This window comes from Mobula hypostoma, chromosome 9 (assembly GCF_963921235.1).
Source record: "Mobula hypostoma chromosome 9, sMobHyp1.1, whole genome shotgun sequence".
Classification (NCBI taxonomy): Eukaryota; Metazoa; Chordata; class Chondrichthyes; order Myliobatiformes; family Myliobatidae; genus Mobula; species Mobula hypostoma.
Genome location: NC_086105.1, coordinates 142486700 through 142506258, shown reverse-complemented (window position 1 = coordinate 142506258; position 19559 = coordinate 142486700). Strand labels below are relative to the sequence as shown.

The window sequence follows — 19559 nt, the reverse complement described above, 5'->3', positions numbered from 1 at the left end:
GTATTGCACTGTACTGCTCCCACAAAAAAAATGATGTATGTGAGTGATGATAAACCTGATTCTGATATGGGTCTCTACTGTGGACTGAGAGTGGGAAGGGGGCCAGGAGAGGGGAATCATGGTTGCAAAAATGGGAAGGGAGAGTGGAGGGAGCAGGAAGCACCAGAGAGACATTCTATAATGATCAGTAAACCAATCATTTGGAATCAAATGGCCTTGCCCAGTGTCTCAGGGCTGGGTGTGTCTGCACCTGCACCATCCCCCACCCCCCGGCACTCCGTCTCTGCCACCTGCCCCACACCCCTCCTGTGGCGCTCCTCCCTCGCCATTCCCAACTTCCTTTGCTCCTGCCAGATCTACAAACATGCTCTCCCATCCACATTAACAAATACTGCATTATGCATAAAGGGCACAGTAGTGTAGTGGTTAGCACAGCACTTTACACTACAGGAGATCTGGGTTCAATTCCCACCGCTGCCTGCAAGGAGTATGTCTTGTCTGTTTAAGTATCTAAGTGTCTCTTAAACATATTATTTCACCCTGTGTGGTGGTGAGAGAAAGAGATGGGTAAAACAGTTAACTTGCCCCTCAGATCCCCAGTAAAACTCATTCCTCTTGTTTCTGATAACCCTACCATGGGGAAAAAAAGACTAGCTATCTACACCGTCTATGCTTCTCATAATCTTGTTTACATCTTACTGATCACCCCACCTCCCGTTGCTCCAGGGAAAGCAAGCCCAGTCTGTCCAATCTCTCCCTATGACTGCAACCTCCATTTCAGGGCAACAGCCAGCTAAATCTTCTCTGTCCTCTCGCCAGTACAGTTGCATCCTTAATATACACTCACTGGTCACTTTATCAGTTACAGGAGCGGAACCTAGTGTGGTCTTCTGCTGCTGTGGCCCAAGGTTTGATATCTTGTGCGTTCAGAGGTGTTCTTCTGCCCACCACTGTTGTAACATTAGGTTATTTCAGTTACTGTCGCCTTTCTGTCAGCTTGAATCAGTCTGGAAATTCTCCTCTGACCTCTATCATTAATAAGGTGTTTTTGCCCTCAGAACTGCCACTCACTGGATGTTTTTTACTCTATTCTTTATAAGCTCTAGAGACTGCTGTGCATGAAAATCTCAAGAGATCAGCAGTCTGAGATACTCAAACCACCCCATCTGGCACCAACAATCATTCCACGGTCAAAAGTCACTCAGACCACATTTCTTCCCCATTCTGATGTTTGCTCTGGACAACAACTGAACCTCTTGACCATGTCTGCATGCTTTTATGCATTGAGTTGCTGCCACATGATTGGCTGATTAGATATTTGCATTAATGAGAAGGACCACAGATCTACCTAATAAAGTGGCCACTGAGTGTGTTTTCTTAAGATGTCAGAAAGTGTCTCCCTGAGAAGGAACATCCTGTCGAGCAGGTCAACGTAAAATTAGGCTATTTTATAAAGCAAAACTCTGCACTGAAGAAAAAAAATGGAAAGACTGACAGTTTCTGAAAGGAAGTTCTGTTCCAGTGGAAGCAATCTTGATCTAATTTGCATAACTGTGAACATTTGGTCAGCAGTTTTACACGATTCCCTCCGTCAGTAATTTTTATCTGACATTCTAGAATTCACAAGCGGCAATTGTTTTGAGATACTCAAAAGTCAAATTAAATTTATTATCAAGTGCAAATACATCACCATATACTACATTGAGGTTCATTTTGTTGCAGGTATTCACAGAAAAATAGAGAAATACAATAGAATTTCTAAAAAGCTTATCATAAAAATAATGAACATGCTAAAGAAGGCATTGTTCAAATATATATAAATATATACAAATATATACTCTCTGATGGTGGTGTCTGAAAAGAGGATGCTGTCCAAGTTGCATGCCATCTTGAACAATGTCTCCCATCCACTACATAATGTACTGGGTGGGCACAGGAGTACATTCAGCCAGAGACTCATTCCACCGAGATGCAACACAGAGTGTCATAGGAAGTCATTCCTGCCTGTGGCCATCAAACTTTACAACTCCTCCCTTGGAGGGTCAGACACCCTGAGCCAATAGGCTGGTCCTGGACTTATTTCCTGGCATAATTTACATGTTACTATTTAATTATTTATGGTTTTATACTGCTTTATTTATACTCTATTCTTGGTGAAACTGTAACGAAAAACAATTTCCCTCAGGATCAATAAAGTATGACTATGACTATAAATATATAAAAAAAACACACATATACGAGTCACATCGCCCAGTAATCTCCCCATTTAATCCTAGCCTAATCACAGGACAATTCATAATTACCTATCAGCCTACCAACAGGTACATCTTTGGACATGGGGGCACCCGGAGGAAACTCATGTGGTCACAGGGAGAACCCCTTACAGGCAGCATCAGGAACTGAACCAGAGCCGTCTGTACTGTAAAGTGTTGTGCTAACAGGCTGCCCTATATACTGTATATATACACACACACACACACAAATATTTGCTATATATATAACATAGGGCAGCATGGTAGTATGTGTGTGTGTGTGTATATGTAATGTCTATAGGTTGTGGAATCAGTATTATGGAACACTTTAATGAAGTTTAGCGAGTGGGAAAGATCCCAAGCTTTATCATAAGATGAGGTGCAAGAATGGGTGTATGTTTGCAGAGACAAGACTATAATTAAAAGCCCTGTTCTCTTTGAATCAGAACATATATAATTGCAACCCTTGACATCTTCCTGATCTTTGAAGGCGTTCTATATTGTATGGGGAACATTGGTAGGTTTTGAGTGTATTTTCATTTTCTTCATATAGCTGCGGGAAAAGATCTAATCAGATGGTTAAGTGAAACTTATTTGGTTCAATTATAGCAATTATAATGTAAAGAAATGTTAATAATAAGAATTGGATTGCTGAAGTGCCTTAATTAAAAATATAATATACTTGTGATCTGAATACAAATGCAGTAGTGTCCTAATTATAGCTGCAAAGCCAGCTTCTGTTTTAAGGCAGTTTGTTCTATGAATAGTGTCACAACTGGAAACTTTGATCTTTGAACATTTCAAATTCTAATTTGCAATTATGCTTGGAATGAAGCCTTTTTTATAAACTGCACATCGGAGAATTTTCAACACTCAAGGCAGACAAAATTAGGAGGAACCTAGAGCTGGTAGGAAGGTTGGTGGGAGCTGCACGGTGGATAACGTTATTACAGTGCCCGTGAGCTGGCTTTAGTTACAGCTGCCGTCCTGTCATACCCAGTCCAACACAGGAAAAGCACTCCCCATCGTTGACCACGTCTACATGAAAATTTGCCGCAGAAAAGTGGCATCCATCATCATGGACCCTCATCACCCAGGACATCATCTCTTCTCGCTGTTGCCAAGAGGAAGAGGGCACAAGAGCCTCAGGACTTGCTGCACTAGGTTCAAGGACAGTCACTACCCCTCATCCATCAGTCTCTTGAACCAAAGGGGATAACATCACTCATTTTCCCTTGCACCATCACTGAAATTTTCCCACGACCAAGGGACTCGCTTTCTTCATGTCATGTCCTCAATATTTATTGCTTATTTATTTATTATTATTATTTACTTCTTTTCGTACTTTCACAGTTTGTTGCCTTTTGCACTCTGGTTGAACTCCAAGTTGGGCGGACTTTCAATTGATTGTGTTATGGTTATTATTCTATAGATTTACTGAGTATGCTCACAAGAAAATGAATCTCAGGGTTGTATATGGTGACATCTATGTACTTTCATAATAAATTTAGAGATAGATAGATATACTTTATTAATCCCGAGGGAAATTTGGTTACTTTGAGCTTTATTGCCTGTAAGGAGTTTGTACATTCCCCTGTGATTGCACGGATATCCTCCAGTGCTTTAGTTATATCCCACATTCCAAAGACGTACAGGTTAGTAGGTTAATTGGCTGCATGGCTCGTTGGGGCCGCAAGGGCCTGTTACCGAGCTGTATCTCTAAATAGAATAAAATAAATAAAATATTTCCCTTGGCAGAGAGGTCAATAGGCAGAGGGCAGAAACATAAATTGATTTATTATTGCCCAATGTGCCGGAGTGCAATGAAAAACTTTTATATGCCATCCATACAGATGGTTTTCATCGCATCAGTGCACTGTGGGAAAAGCAACAGCAAAGTGTTACAGTTACAGAGAAAGTGCAGGCAGACAGTAATGTGCAAGGCCACAACGAGGCAGAGTGAGATGTCAAGAGTCCATCCTGGTCATACCGACTTAGAGTATCATTCAGTAGTCTAATTACAACAGGATAGAAGCCGTCCTTGAGCCTGGTGATACATGCTTTCAGAACTTTGTATTCTCTGCCCGACGGGAGAGGGGAGAAGAGAGAATGTCGGGGTGGGGAGGGTCTTGATTATGTTGGCTGTTTTACTGGGGCTGAGAAAAGTGTAGATGAAGTTCTTGGTGTGGGGGAAGGAAGCTGGTTTCTATGATGTGCTATATTTCTGAAAGGATTAGCAGGGAGATCAGGAAGTTGTTTTTCAGCCAAGTCGCAGTGGGGATGTGGAAACTGCTGTCTAAATGGATGATAGCAGCAGAGACCATCTCTGTATTTAAGCACTGTTTGGATATGGACTTTAAGGGCTATGACCAGCAAGATTACTGACCAAACTCAGGAAACTGAGTGGCTCTCTTTTGATTGGCACACTCTCAATAAGATCATAAGACATAGGAGCAGAATTAGGCCCATTGAGTCTGCTCTTCCATTCCATCATGGCAGAGTATCCCTCTCAACTCCATTCTCCTGCCTTCTCCCCATAACCTTTTACATTCTTAACAAATCAAGAACCTAACGTCCTCTGCTTTTAATATGCCCAACAACTTGACCTCCACAGCCATTTATGGTAATGAATTCCATTGATTCACCACCCTCTAGCTAAAGAAATTTCTCCTTCTGTGTCCTAAGCTTGTTAAGATTCGCTTAAACAATCTAGTCTCTGCCCCACACGAGTCCCTCCCACCCAATTCATGGAATCAAGACAAATTCCGGCATGGAAGGAGGCCACTTTGGCCCATCAAGATCAGACTGGTTTAACCCAAGAGCAGTGCAGCTCATCCCATTCTCCTGCCTTTTCTTGCGAGTGTTTGTGCGGCTCCCTTCTGAATGCCAAAATTGAAACTGCCTTCTCCACCACTTCTGGCAATAATTTCTAGACATTAACCGCTTGCTGCCTTTAAAACATGGAGAAGTACAACACAGGAACAAGCCCTTACACTCCAAGCATGATGCCATCTGCCTGTACATGGTCCGTAAGGCATAGAAGTAGAATTAGGCCACTCGACCCATCAAGTCTGCTCCACCAATCTGTCATGGCTGATTTATTATCTCTCTCAACCCAATTCTCTGCCTCCTCCCCATAACCTTTGACACTCTTAATAATGAAGAACCTTTCAACTTCTGCTTTAAATATATTCAATGGCTTGGCCTTCACAGCTGTCTGCAGTAGTGAATTCTACAGATTCACAACCCTCTGGATAAAGAAATTTCTTCTCATCTCCGTTCTAAAAGGGGGTCCTTCTATTCTAGGCTGTGCCCTCTGGTCCTAGACTCCCCCACTATTTAGAAATATGCTGTCCAAATCCACTCTATCTAGAGCTTCCAATATTCGATAGTTTCAATGAGATCCCACCCCCCAAACTTCTAAACTCCACCGAGTACAGGCCCAGAGCCATCAAATGCTCCTCGTACATGAATCCTTTCATTCCTGGGATTGCTCTTTTAAACCTACTCTGGACCTTCTCCAATTCAAAGTGTTCCACCATTTGTCACTGCAGTCAATGTTTCAGGTGGGACCCTTCATCGGGACTGAAAGATAGAATGGAGATATTATGTATAAAGAGGTGAAGGGTAGGGGCAAGTGGTGGATGAATCTGGGGGAGGAGGGTGAGTAAGAATAGTGACAGAAGCTGGGAGGTGGTAGGTGGATGCAACTGTATGAAGACAATGGAGAGGAAGCTGGAGCGTGGATTCAAGTAAGGAAGGGTGGGCAGGGCAGATGGGAGCATCAGAGAGGGGAACCACTGGGAAGAGGTGCATAGCTGATAGGCAGAGGAGGGAAAAGAAATGGGTGGGGGTTGAAGAGTGTCAGAAGAGCTGGGTAGATCAGGAAGAGACCAGGACAGAGCAGGTTACTGGAAGTCGAAGAATTCAATGTTCATGCTGTCAGATTGAAGACTACCCTGGTAGAATTATGATGTTCTGTTCCTCTGGTAAGTCCATCCTATCTTCAAATACTCTCATTAGTTGAAGCATCCTCCTTGCAGTCACCTTGCTGAGTCATGTCACCAACTTGTCTTATACACTGAATGGCCACTCTATTATGTACCTCCTATACCTAATAAAGTGGCCACTGAGTGTCTGTTTGTGATCTTCTGCTGCTGCAGCCCGTCCACTTCAAAGGTCGACATGTTGTGCATTCAGAGATGCTTTCCTGAACACTGCTGTTGTAACACGTGGTTATTTGAGGTACTGTCGTCTTCCTGTCGGTTTGAACTATTCTCCTCTGACCTCTCTCATTAACAAGGCATTTTCACCCACTGGATGCCGTTTTTTTTGTTTCTCACACCATCCTCTGTAAACTCTTGAGACTGTTGTGCATGAAAGCCCCAGGAGATCAGCAGTTTCCGAAACACTCAAACCCCACCGTTTGGCACCAATATTCATTCCAAGGTCAAAGTCACAAATCATATTTTTTCCCCCCATTCTGATGTTTGGTCTGAACAATTACTTAACCATGTCAGCACGTATTTATGCATTGAGTTGCTGCCACGCGATTGGCTGATTAGATATTTGCATTAATGAGTGGGTGTACCTAATAAAATGTCCACTGAGTGTATATCACGACTCAACCTGATGGATTTTTTTTGTTTTATTTATATTTTTCCCCTTTCTCTCCACCCTACCCCCCAACCCTTTGATCTTGTAGGTGAAAGGAGACATGGACAATGATCCATTTGTAGAGAGTGGATTGAATTTGAGTCCCACAGCAGCAGAAACCCGAGAGAAGATGCAGGCTAACCGCAAGAACAAGCGGGCACCTCAGATGGATTGGAACAAGAAGCATGAAATCTTCAGCAACTTTTAACGGACTGTCCCGTTGAACTCTTCACTGAGCCCGACCTTTGGCATCTTCAGTTAATTAATCTTCACTTATCTACTTGCTGTCATGGCAAAGTAAAAAAAAATCGCCTGTTAACGTGATTGTTAGAAGACTGTGACCAAAGCTTTCCTTTCTTTCTTCAAGCTAGCTACTTGCTTTTAGCTTAGGATATACCTTGAACAGATCTACGGTAGTGTGGTTCTAACCCTGCTCGTGATCTGACGTACGTCTTTCACCGACTGGTTTCCCATTTGTGCTCTTGTGACCCAAATTTTTGATGCTCCAAATGGGGCTAGAATGATTGGGGCCACAGTCATTTTGCAAAGCAGAATTAGCCTTTTATGCTCTCCCCTGTGCAAGGTTCTTGTTTGATGTCATTAACCTGCAGGCGATGAAACCATTCACTAAAGTCGTCTGTGACTACTTCTTCAGTGTTTTCAGAGATGTCTGGCTAGAAATGTCTCACCGTACCTGTTCTTGTCTTATATTGTCACAGTTCCATTTCACCAGACAGTGGTTTAATTGCAAAGTCTTATTAAATTTAATGACAACTTAGATAACGTGAGGTGGGTGGAAGGAGAGATGAGCGTTCCTAAGCATTACAGCCTTAATGTAATACACTATTATAAAGGGACCAGATTACTGCACATAAAGACATGTATTAACTCTTTTTGTATGCTAACTGCTGTTTTAAGCAGCACTGAAAATATTTTTTACGTTTTTCCCTTCAGAATATTTTCATGAGGTTTTTAATTGATAGTAATGCATTATGAAGTGAACTGTGTTATTTCAAGGGAGTGCACATTAGAGAGTCTATGGAGATGAAATAATGGCAGAGTACCATTTCAGATTTGTAACATGCATTTAATTCTTTCACTCATTATCTCATAATCAACAGACACATTTTATAATGAATCGAGATCAATAGAAAATTCAGAAATATGCTTAATTTGACCACACTTTAATTGAACGTAGTAACTCAAAGTGTAAAGTCATTGGTACTAACTAGATATAACATTCATCAATGTGCAAGCTGTTCCCTATTGAATAGAATAGCGACATTTATTTACACTATATTCTAAGAATCCCTGTGGGTCTGTGGTCATTTAAGATGGGTAGAATGTAGAGAAAAAAACAAGTTTGGGGTCGATGATGATGGATTTGCTGCAATTGTTGAAAATTGTAAAGAGAATAGTTTTGGTAAGAGAGAGGATACTTTAGTGACTAACCTGCACCTGCTTTCTGGTAATTTCTAACGATCCATTTTCAAATTTCATTAACTTTACTCTGCGCCTGTACATTTCTGCTGAAAATGAATCTCTTTCGCTGCAGCCTGCATCATCTGGACTAACAATTCCTCCCTGTTTCAGAGCTTCATTCTTAATTTTTGTCTTTTATCCAATCCCAAGCCGATATTTTGAACCGAAGGCCAAACTTGGGTGCCACTTTAGGAATAGTCTTTACTCACTCCTGCTATTGACTACCTAGAAACATTTCACAAGAGGCTTGGGTACACAAGTTTAACGTGACCTTCGGTATTTTGTGCTGGAAAAAATCAGAAGCTCCTTTGACAAATTGGTGGGGATACTCAGCAGGACAGAAACAGTTAAATTCCAGGTCAATAATCTTACATCTGAACCTCTCTGATAAGCTAACCCTGACATATCAACTCTATCTCTCCACGGACCATGCCGACTGATTGAGTATTCACAGCTTTTTTTTTGTGTATTTTCTATTTTGAGAATCTACTAGTTTTTTTTTATTATTTGCTTTAGTTTTAATACTTGTTTGAAAATACTGAAAATCCACTCCTGGAAAGTACAGCAGGTTAGGGAAGGGTTGTTTAAGGGGTGGAGAATCGTGGAGGGTGGTGGTGTTGAAATGTTTAAATTGATGTCTCAGCCAACTCTGCAAAATTATCTTTGCTTCATTGCTGAATACTTTGCAGTTAATAACATGAGTCGGACATCTATTTAAATGAAGTTAGTACAAACACGCAGACTTCTGATTCCATTGATTTGTGCCCTCATTATGCCTTAGTTTGGAAAACTCAAATAAGCACATTTCAGTAACTTGTATTATAGACTGTGCTATGTGCATACTGTATATGGTTAATAAATATATTTCAGCATGACAGAGGTGACTGCTTTTGACTCGTTGAACCAAAGTCTTTTTAATTGTCCATTGTCAACAGGGGACGGGGGCAAGGCATGGCAGTATACACGGAGTATAAATTCTTTAAAGCACCAGAGGTTAATTCCCAGCGCTGTCGGTGGGGAGTTTGTACACCCTCCATGTGAACGTGTGGGCTTCCCTCCACATTCCAAAGGTTAAAGAGGACTTTTTAAGAAGTCAGTGGAAATGTTAGATGCAGGTCCAATTGCAATGTTTAAGAGAAGTTTGGATAGGTATGTGGATGAGAGAGGTATGGAGGGCTATGGTATGGATGCAGTTAGGTGGGACTAGGCAGAAGACCAGGCCAGCATGGATTAGATGAGCCGAAGGGCCTGTTTCTGTACTCTGGTGCCCTATGACTATGTACAGGTGAGTGTTAGTAAGCTGTGGGCATTCCATATTGGCGACATTTGTGAGCTGTCCCCAGCACGTCCTCGGACTGCGTTGATCGTCGACGCAAACGTTGGACTTTGTTGTGTGTTTCGATGTACATGTGTCAAATAAAGCCGACCCTTCACCCTAAACTACCCGAGTTAAAGTTGCCAATTGCTCTGATAGGCTTTGAACCCGCAGTGCATCCGCAAGTTAGCCTCTATGGAGAAGGAGGAGACGCTGAAAGGAAAGTTTTGCGATGTAATTCCACTGCTTAGGACTGAAGGCATGACTGACAACAATCGGAGCTGTTGAGGAGGCCAGGATGTGAGTGCAGTGGGGAGCTCGGAGGGTTCCATTCAAGAACCCTACAGATCATGTCCTCAGTATTATTTTATTATTTATTTACAATTTTTAAAAATCTATTATTGGCACAATGTTCCCTCTTTTGTACATTGGATGTTTGCCAGCCTTTTTTATGTATAACTTTTCAAAAGCTCTATTATATTTCTTTCTTTTGTTCGTTTATTACTGCCCGTTATGCTGCTGGTGCTTAGGGCAGCAATGAAGGTCCTCCATCTCTATCTGTCCTTGGCCAATACCATCTCACACACACACAGAAGTTCACTGCAGTTTCCACGGCAAATCTTTTTCGACCAGTCAGGTTTGTCAGCCCTGAGCGGAAGCCCCGAAACTGGAGGACCGGTGGACCTCTCTTAGTCTGGCCTCTACCCTTTGACCTGTTTGGCATGGGTGACCCTACCAAGAATCAGGGCACAAGGCCCTGACTCCAGCCAACATAGCTCTCCAAGTCATGGAATCACACAAGCCTCCAAACCCTAGGATGAAGGTGTGGTCCTCCTGGAGGACTGTATCTCTTTATTTTTCTATAAATGCTTGGAAGAAAATGAATCTCGTGTGCTGACATAAACTCAGTGGCCACTTTATTAGGTATAGGACGTACCTAATAAAGTGGCCACTGAGTGCATCTTTGTGGTCTTCTGCTTCAAGTTTCAATGTTCTGTGCTTTTAGAGATGCCCTTCTGCACACCACTGTTGTAACACATGGTAATTTGAGTTACTGGCGCCTTCCTGTCAGCTTGAACCAGTCTGGCCATTGATGTCTCTCATTAACAAGGCATTTTCACCCACAGAACTGCTGCTTAAGGAATGCTTTTTTATTTTTTGCACAACTCTCTGGAAACCTGTAAGATTGTTGTGTGTGAAGATTCCAGGAGATCAGCAGTTTCTGAGAAACTTAAACCACCCTGTCTGGCACCAACAATCATTCCACGGTCAAAGTCATTTGGATCGCACTTTTCCCCCATTCTGATGTTTAGTCTGAGCGACAAATGAACCTCTTGGCCATTTCTGCATGTGTTTATGCATTGGGTTGCTGTCACGTGATTGGCTGATTAGATATTTGCATTAACGAGCAGGTGTACAGGCGTACCTGATAAAGTGGCCACGAAGTATATATGTACTTAAGATAATAAATTTACTTTGAACTTTGGGTTGTTGAGATGCATGTTGGAGTTTGGGAAGGAAGAATGTTGGGTGACATCTGACCTGTGCTTTTCTTGGGTGACTGTCAGTAATTGAGTTACACTGAGCCTAGGCAAGTTAAATTACCTACCCTTGCTCCTATTTCTTGCATTCTTACGAGATGTCTACTGTAGAGAACAATGCCAGAATTCCATTGGCTGGCTGCCTGGGAATTTTATTTACCAAGCTCTTATTGAGTTCTCCTTGCGGCCTGTGAACTGTTTGCCAGCAGCCAGCATCTCTTTAAAACAGAAACAGGTTAGGTCCAAGTTTTCCTCATTCATAAACCATCAGGGACTCCGGGTGATCCTGTGATTTCAGACACCAAGACCAATGTGTGATAAGCCTTCACAAGGGTGAACCTGGCCCAGAAAGGGTATCTGGCCAAGTACTGGATGTCCTTTGCACACTGGCTGAACACCCAATTATGGTTATTGGATTTACTGAGCATGCCTGCAAGAAATCAAATCTCTTGGTAGTATATGGTGACATATATGTACTTCAATAATCAATTTACTTTGAATTCTGAATTTATCAATTCTCAATCCTTTGGGAAATCCATCATGTTGTGAAAATAAAGTACATTTTCCAAGGCACTCTTAAAAAGACTGTCAAATTATTGCATCTGCAGAGTCAAAGACAATGCACAAGTACATGTAAGATTAGATGCATTGAAAAACTTGTAACAACATCACAAGCACATCAAAGTCAAAATAAATTTATTATCAAGGTACATGTATGTCATCATTTACAAACCAGGGATTCATTTTCTTGCAGGCATCTACAGGAAAATAAAGAGATACTGTAAAATTTATATTAAAAAAAGATTGACAAACAGTGCAAAGGAAGACAAATCATGAAAATAATACTAATTAAAAGTAAATAATACTGAGAACATGAGTTGTAGAGTCCTTGAGAGTGAGGGTATAAGATAAGGAGTTAACTCCGTGCTGAAGTTCACCTCACTGAAGTTATCCTGATGGTGGTTAGAAGCCTGATGTTTTGAGAAGGAGAAGCTAAAGTCAGATGTATCAGCATTACACTGGCATAAAGAGAATTACAGAGCCATGAGAGAGGATCTCACCAAAATTGATTGGTAAAGAACACTGGCAGGGATGATAGCAGAGCAGCAATGGCTGGAATTTCTGGAAGCAATTCAGAAGGCACAGGATGTATACATCCCAAAGAAGGAAGACATATTCTAAAGGAAAGATGACACAACCGTCGTTAACAAGAGAAGGCAAAGCCAAAATAAAAACCAAAGAGAGGGCATATAATAGAGTGAAAATTAGCAGGAAGTTAGAGGACTGGGAAGCTGTTAAAAACCAACAAAAGGCAACTAAAAAAGTCATTAGGAAGGTAAAGATGGAATACAAAAGTAAGCTAGACAATAGTATTAAAGAGGATACCAAAAGTTTCTTCAAATACATAAAGTGTAAAAGAGAGTCGAGATTGGACATTGGACCACTGGAAAACAATGCTGGAGAGATAGGAAATGATTGAATCAGACTTCCCTGTGGAAGACACTAGCAGTATGGTGAAGGTTCCAAGCGTCAGGGAGCATGAATTGTGTGAAGTTATCATAACTAGTGAGAAAGTTCTTGGGAAACTGAAAGGTCTGAAGGTAGATATCACCTGGACCAGATGGTCTACATCCCAGAGTTCTGAAAGAGGTGGCTGAAGAGATTGTGGAGGCATTAGTAGCGATCTTTCAAGAATCACTAGATTCTAGAATGGTTCCAGAAGACTGGAAAATTGCAAATGTCACTCCACTCTTCAAGAAAGAAGAGATGCAGAAGAAAGGAAACTATAGGCCAGTTGAGGTCCTGCCAAAGGTTAAGGACCGAAACGTCGACTGTACTTTTTCCCATTGATGCTGCCTTGCTTGCTGAGTTCCTCCAGCATTTTGTGTGTGTTACTATAGGCCAGTTAGTCTGACCTCAGTGGTTAGGAAGGTGCTGGAGTCAATTATTAGGGATGAGCTCTCAGGGTATTTGGAGGGACATGATAAAATAGGCCGTAGTCAGCGTGGTTTCCTTAAAGGAAAATCTTGCCTGACAAATCTGTTTGAATTTTTTGAAGAAATAACAAGCAGGATAGACAGAGGAGAATCGGTTGATGTTGTGTACTTGGATTTTCAGAAAGCCTTTGACAATGTGCCACACATGAGGCTGCTTAATAAGCCACGAGCCCGTGGTATTACAGGAAAAATTCTCACATGGATAAAGCAGTAGCTGATTGGCAAGAGCCAAAGAGTGGAAATAAAGGGATCCTTTTCTGACCGGTTGCCGGTGACTAATGGTGTTCCACAGAGGTCTATGTTGGGACAAATTCAATTCAATTGAACATTATACTGTATGATAATGATTTGGATGCTGAAATTGATTGCTTTGTTGCAAAGTTTGCAGGTGATATGACAATAGGTGGAGGAGCAGATCGTTTTGAGGAAGTAGGGAGACTACAGAAGGACAGACAGATTAGGAGAATGGGCAAAGAAATGGCAGATGGAATACAGTGTTGGGAAGTATATGGTCATGCATTTTGGTAGAAGAACTGAAAGTGTTGACTATTCTCTAAATGGAGAGAAAATACAGAAAGCTGAGGTGCAAAGGGACTTGGGAGTTCTTGTGTAGGATTCCCTAAAGTTTAATTTGCAAGTTGAGTAGGCGGTGAGGAAGGCAAATACAATATTAGCATTCATTTCAAGAGGATTGGAATATAAAAGCAAGGATGTAATGTTGAGGCTTTATAAAACACTGGTGAGGCCTCACTTGGAGTATTATAAACAGTTTTGGGCGCCTTATCCTAGAAAGGATGTGCTACTCCCGGGCAAGGTGGCGACAATGGTGAGGGATACGGGGGGAAAAATGGGGCGCTTGCACATGGCCTAGGGTGATACGGAGTCCTTAATATGAGCAAAGCTTTTTTAAAGACAAAAGAAAAAAGAGAAAGGATGTGCTGGACCTGGAGAGGGTTCAAAGGGCATTCAGAAAAATGATTCCAGGATTGAGTGGCTTGTCATATGAAGAACCTTTGGCTCTGGGCCTGTACTCACTAGAATTCAGAAGAATGAGGGGTGACCTCATTGAGACCTATCAAATGGTGGAAGGCCTTGATAGAGTGGATGGGGAAGGGATGTTTTCTATGGTGGGAGAGTCTAAGACTGGAGGACACAGCCTCAGAGTTAAGTAGCATTCTTTTAGAACGGAGTTGAGGCATTTCCTTAGCCAAAGACTGGTGAATCTGTTGAATTCTTTGCTGCAGGCAGCTGTGGAGGCAATCTTTATACATAGAAAACATACATAGAAACATACATAGAAAATAGGTGCAGGAGTAGGCCATTCGGCCCTTCGAGCCTGCACCGCCATTTATTATGATCATGGCTGATCATCCAACTCAGAACCCAGCCTTCCCTCCATACCCCCTGACCCCTGTAGCCACAAGGGCCATATCTAACTTCCTTTTAAACATAGCTAATGAACTGGCCTCAACAGTTTGCTGTGGCAGAGAATTCCACAGATTCACCACTCTCTGTGTGAAGAAGTTTTTCCTAACCTCGGTCCTAAAAGGCTTCCCCTCTATCCTCAAACTGTGACCCCTCGTTCTAGACCTCCCCAACATCGGGAACAATCTTCCTGCATCTAGCCTGTCCAATCCCTTTAGGATCTTATACGTTTCAATCAGATCCCCCCTCAATCTTCTAAATTCCAACGAGTACAAGCCCAGTTCATCCAGTCTTTCTTCATATGAAAGACCTGCCATCCCAGGAATCAATCTGGTGAACCTTCTTTGTACTCCCTCTATGGCAAAGATGTCTTTCCTCAGATTAGGGGACCAAAACTGCACACAATACTCCAGGTGTGGTCTCACCAAGGCCTTGTACAACTGCAGTAGTACCTCCCTGCTCCTGTACTCGAATCCTCTCGCTATAAATGCCAGCATACCGTTCGCCTTTTTCACCGCCTGCTGTATCTGCATGCCCACTTTCAATGACTGGTGTATAATGACACCCAGGTCTCGTTGCACCTCCCCTTTTCCTAATCGGCCACCATTCAGATAATAATCTGTTTTCCTATTTTTGCCACCAAAGTGGATAACTTCACATTTATCCACATTAAATTGCATCTGCCATGAGTTTGCCCACTCACCCAACCTATCCAAGTCACCCTGCATCCTCTTAGCATCCTCCTCACTGCTAACACTGCCACCCAGCTTCGTGTCATCCGCAAACTTGGAGATGCTGCATTTAATTCCCTCATCCAAGTCATTAATATATATTGTAAACAACTGGGGTCCCAGCACTGAGCCTTGCGGTACCCCACTAGTCACCGCCTGCCATTCTGAAAAGGTCCCGTTTATTCCCACTCTTTGCTTCCTGTCTGCTAACCAATTCTCCACCCACACCAATACCTTACCCCCAATACCGTGTGCTTTAAGTTTGCACACTAATCTCCTATGTGGGACCTTGTCAAAAGCCTTTTGAAAATCCAAATATACCACATCCACTGGTTCTCCCCTATCCACTCTACTAGTTACATCCTCAAAAAATTCTATGAGATTCGTCAGACATGATTTTCCTTTCACAAATCCATGCTGACTTTGTCCGATCATTTCACCGCTTTCCAAATGTGCTGTTATCACATCCTTGATAACTGACTCCAGCAGTTTCCCCACCACCGACGTTAGGCTAACCGGCCTATAATTCCCCGGTTTCTCTCTCCCTCCTTTTTTAAAAAGTGGGGTTACATTAGCCACCCTCCAATCCTCAGGAACTAGTCCAGAATCTAACGAGTTTTGAAAAATTATCACTAATGCATCCACTATTTCTTGGGCCACTTCCTTAAGCACTCTGGGATGCAGACCATCTGGCCCTGGGGATTTATCTGCCTTCAATCCCTTCAATTTACCTAACACCACTTCCCTACTAACATGTATTTCGCTCAGTTCCTCCATCTCACTGGACCCTCTGTCCCTTACTATTTCTGGAAGATTATTTATGTCCTCCTTAGTGAAGACAGAACCAAAGTAATTATTCAATTGGTCTGCCATGTCCTTGCTCCCCATAATCAATTCACCTGTTTCTGTTTGCAGGGGACCTACATTTGTCTTTATCAGTCTTTTCCTTTTTACATATCTATAAAAGCTTTTACAGTCCGTTTTTATGTTCTCTGCCAGTTTTCTCTCATAATCTTTTTTCCCCTTCCTAATTAAGCCCTTTGTCCTCCTCTGCTGAACTCTGAATTTCTCCCAGTCCTCAGGTGAGCCACTTTCTCTGGCTAATTTGTATGCTACTTCTTTGGAATTGATGCTATCCCTAATTTCTCTTGTCAGCCACGGGTGCACTACCTTCCTTGATTTATTCTTTTGCCAAACTGGGATGAACAATTGTTGTAGTTCATCCATGCAACCTTTAAATGCCTGCCATTGCATATCCACCGTCAATCCTTGAAGTGTCATTTGCCAGTCTATCTTAGCTAATTCATGTCTCATACCTTCAAAGTTACCCCTCTTTAAGTTCAGAACCTTTGTTTCTGAATTAACTACGTCACTCTCCATGTTAATGAAGAATTCCACCATATTATGGTCACTCTTACCCAAGGGGCCTCTCACGACAAGATCGCTAATTAACCCTTCCTCATTGCTCAAAACCCAGTCCAGAATAGCCTGCTCTCTAGTCGGTTCCTCGACATGTTGGTTCAAAAAACCATCCCGCATACATTCCAAGAAATCCTCTTCCTCAGCACCTTTACCAATTTGGTTCACCCAGTCTACATGTAGATTGAAGTCACCCATTATAACTGCTGTTCCTTTATTGCACACATTTCTAATTTCCTGTTTAATACCATCTCCGACCTCACTACTACTGTTAGGTGGCCTGTACACAACTCCCACCAGCGTCTTCTGCCCCTTAGTGTTACGCAGCTCTACCCATATCGATTCCACATCTTCCCGGCTTATGTCCTTCCTTTCTATTGCGTTAATCTCTTTTTTAACCAGCAACGCCACCCCACCTCCCCTTCCTTCGTGTCTATCCCTCCTGAATATTGAATATCCCTGAACGTTGAGCTCCCATCCCTGGTCACCCTGGAGCCATGTCTCTGTGATCCCAACTATATCATAATCATTAATAACAATCTGCACTTTCAATTCATCCACCTTATTACGAATGCTCCTTGCATTGACACATAAGGCCTTCAGGCACTCTTTTACAACTCTCTTAGCCCTTTTTAATGCTTGCCCTGGATTTGTCGGCCTGCCACTTTTACTTTTCCCCTTTGTACTTTTTGCTTCTACGCTCACTTTACACCCCTCTGTCTCTCTGCACTGGTTCCCATCCCTCTGTTGTGAACTAACCTCCTCACACCTAGCCGCTTTAATTTGATTCCCACCCCCCAACCATTCTAGTTTAAAGTCACCTCAGTAGCCCCCGCTAATCTCCCTGCCAGGATATTGGTCCCCCGAGGATTTAAGTGTAACCCGTCCTTTTTGTACAGGTCACGCCTGCGCCAAAAGAGGTCCCAATGATCCAAAAACTTGAATCCCTGCCCCCTGCTCCAATCCCTCAGCCACTCATTTATCCTCCACCTCATCGCATTCCTACTCTCACTGTCGCGTGGCACAGGCAGTAATCCCGAGATTACTACCTTTGCGGTCCTTTTTCTCAACTCCCTTCCTAGCTCCCTATATTCTTCTTTCAGGACCTCATCCCTTTTCCTACCTATGTCATTGGTACCTATATGTACCAGGACCTCTGGCTCTTCACCCTCCCACTTCAGGATATCTTGGACACGATCAGAAATATCCCGGACCCTGGCACCAGGGAGGCAAACTACCATCCGAGTCTCTGGACTGCGTCCACAGAATCGCCTATCTGACCCCCTTACTATCGAGTCCCCTATCACAACTGCCCTCCTCTTCCTTGCCCTACCCTTCTGAGCTACAGGGCCAGACTCTGTGCCGGAGGCAGGGCCACTGTCGCTTCCCCCGGGTAAGCTGTCCCCCCCAACAGTACTCAAACAGGAGTACCTGTTGTTAAGGGGCACAGCCGCCGGGGTACTCCCCATCACCTTCCTTTTCCCCTTCCCCCTCCTAACCGTGACCCACTTGTCTGCCTCCCGTGGCCCCGGCGTGACCACCTGCCTTCCACTCCTCTCTATCACCTCCTCACTCTCCCTGACCAGACGAAGGTCATCGAGCTGCAGCTCCAGTTCCGTAACGCGGTCCCTTAGGAGCTGCATCTCGATGCACTTGGCGCAGATGTAGACGTCCGGGAGGCTTGGAGACTCCAGGGCCTCCCACATCCGACACCGAGAACAGCAAACTGCCCTCACAGTCATAATGCCCCTCTCCTCAAATAGCAACAGAAAATGAATGTCAAACCTTCCTCGCCTCACCCGCTTCCGCCTAAGCCCGGTGAGCCGAAGCCCTTAAGTCTTCACTCTGCTCCCGGCTCACTCCGCCGCCCGCAAACTACGCTGCCCGCTCTATGAGGCTCTGTTCCTTTTTAAATCTGCCGCGCTGCACTGCCCTACGTCACACGCCTGCGCAGTCCCGCCTCTCAGAAAGCCGTTGGAGAAAAAAAAATAACGAAAATTTCAAAAATCTCTTTTTCGGCACTCCCACTCAGACTCTCAGACTCCTTCTTCGAATCAAATCCGAAGCAGGATGTCTGCCCTTTTAAATCTGCCGCGCTGCACTGCCCGACGTCACACGCCTGCGCAGTCCCGCCTCTCAGAAAGCCGTTGGAGAAAAAAAAATAACGAAAATTTCAAAAATCTCTTTTTCGGCACTCCCACTCAGACTCTCAGACTCCTTCTTCTTTATGCATATTTAAGGCAAAAGTTGACGAGATTTTTGATTGGTCAGGGCATGAAGGTATACGGGGAGAAGGCAGGAGAGTGGGGCTGAGGGGAAAATTGGATCAGCTGTGATGAAATGGCAGAGCAGGTTCAATGGGCAAAATGGCCTAATCCTGCTCCTATATCTTATGGTTGCAGGTGAATTCATTTTTTTATTGACATACAGCGCAGAATAGATCCTTCGAACTGTGCTGCCCATCAAACCTAACCTAATCATGGGACAACTTGCAAGAAGCAATTAACCTACCAACTGGTTCACCTTTGTTCTGTGGGAGGAAACGCACATGGTCACAGAGAGAATGTACAAGATTGTTGCAGATAGCATCGGGAATGTATATTCGGGCGGTTAAACACATACACACGCCCCCACCCACCCACAGAAAGTATCCTTTCTGGATACATCATGCCTTGGTGGTGACTTCTGCTCTGCCCAAAACTTGCAAGAAACTGCAAAGAATTGTGGACACAGCTCAGCAC

The 19559-nt window shown here is 43.2% G+C and overlaps 1 protein-coding gene across 1 annotated transcript in view; it reads left to right on the top strand.

Moving 5' to 3' along the window:
- Positions 1-8940, top strand: part of LOC134352123 (Na(+)/H(+) exchange regulatory cofactor NHE-RF2) — a 176037-nt gene extending 167097 nt beyond the window's left edge. Inside the window, exon 6 of the mRNA XM_063059341.1 lies at positions 6958-8940. Within this exon, the coding sequence (XP_062915411.1) occupies positions 6958-7116 (159 nt within the window). The 3' untranslated portion in view covers positions 7117-8940. The remainder of the gene's footprint in view (positions 1-6957) is intronic.
- The last annotated feature ends 10619 nt before the right edge of the window (positions 8941-19559 follow it).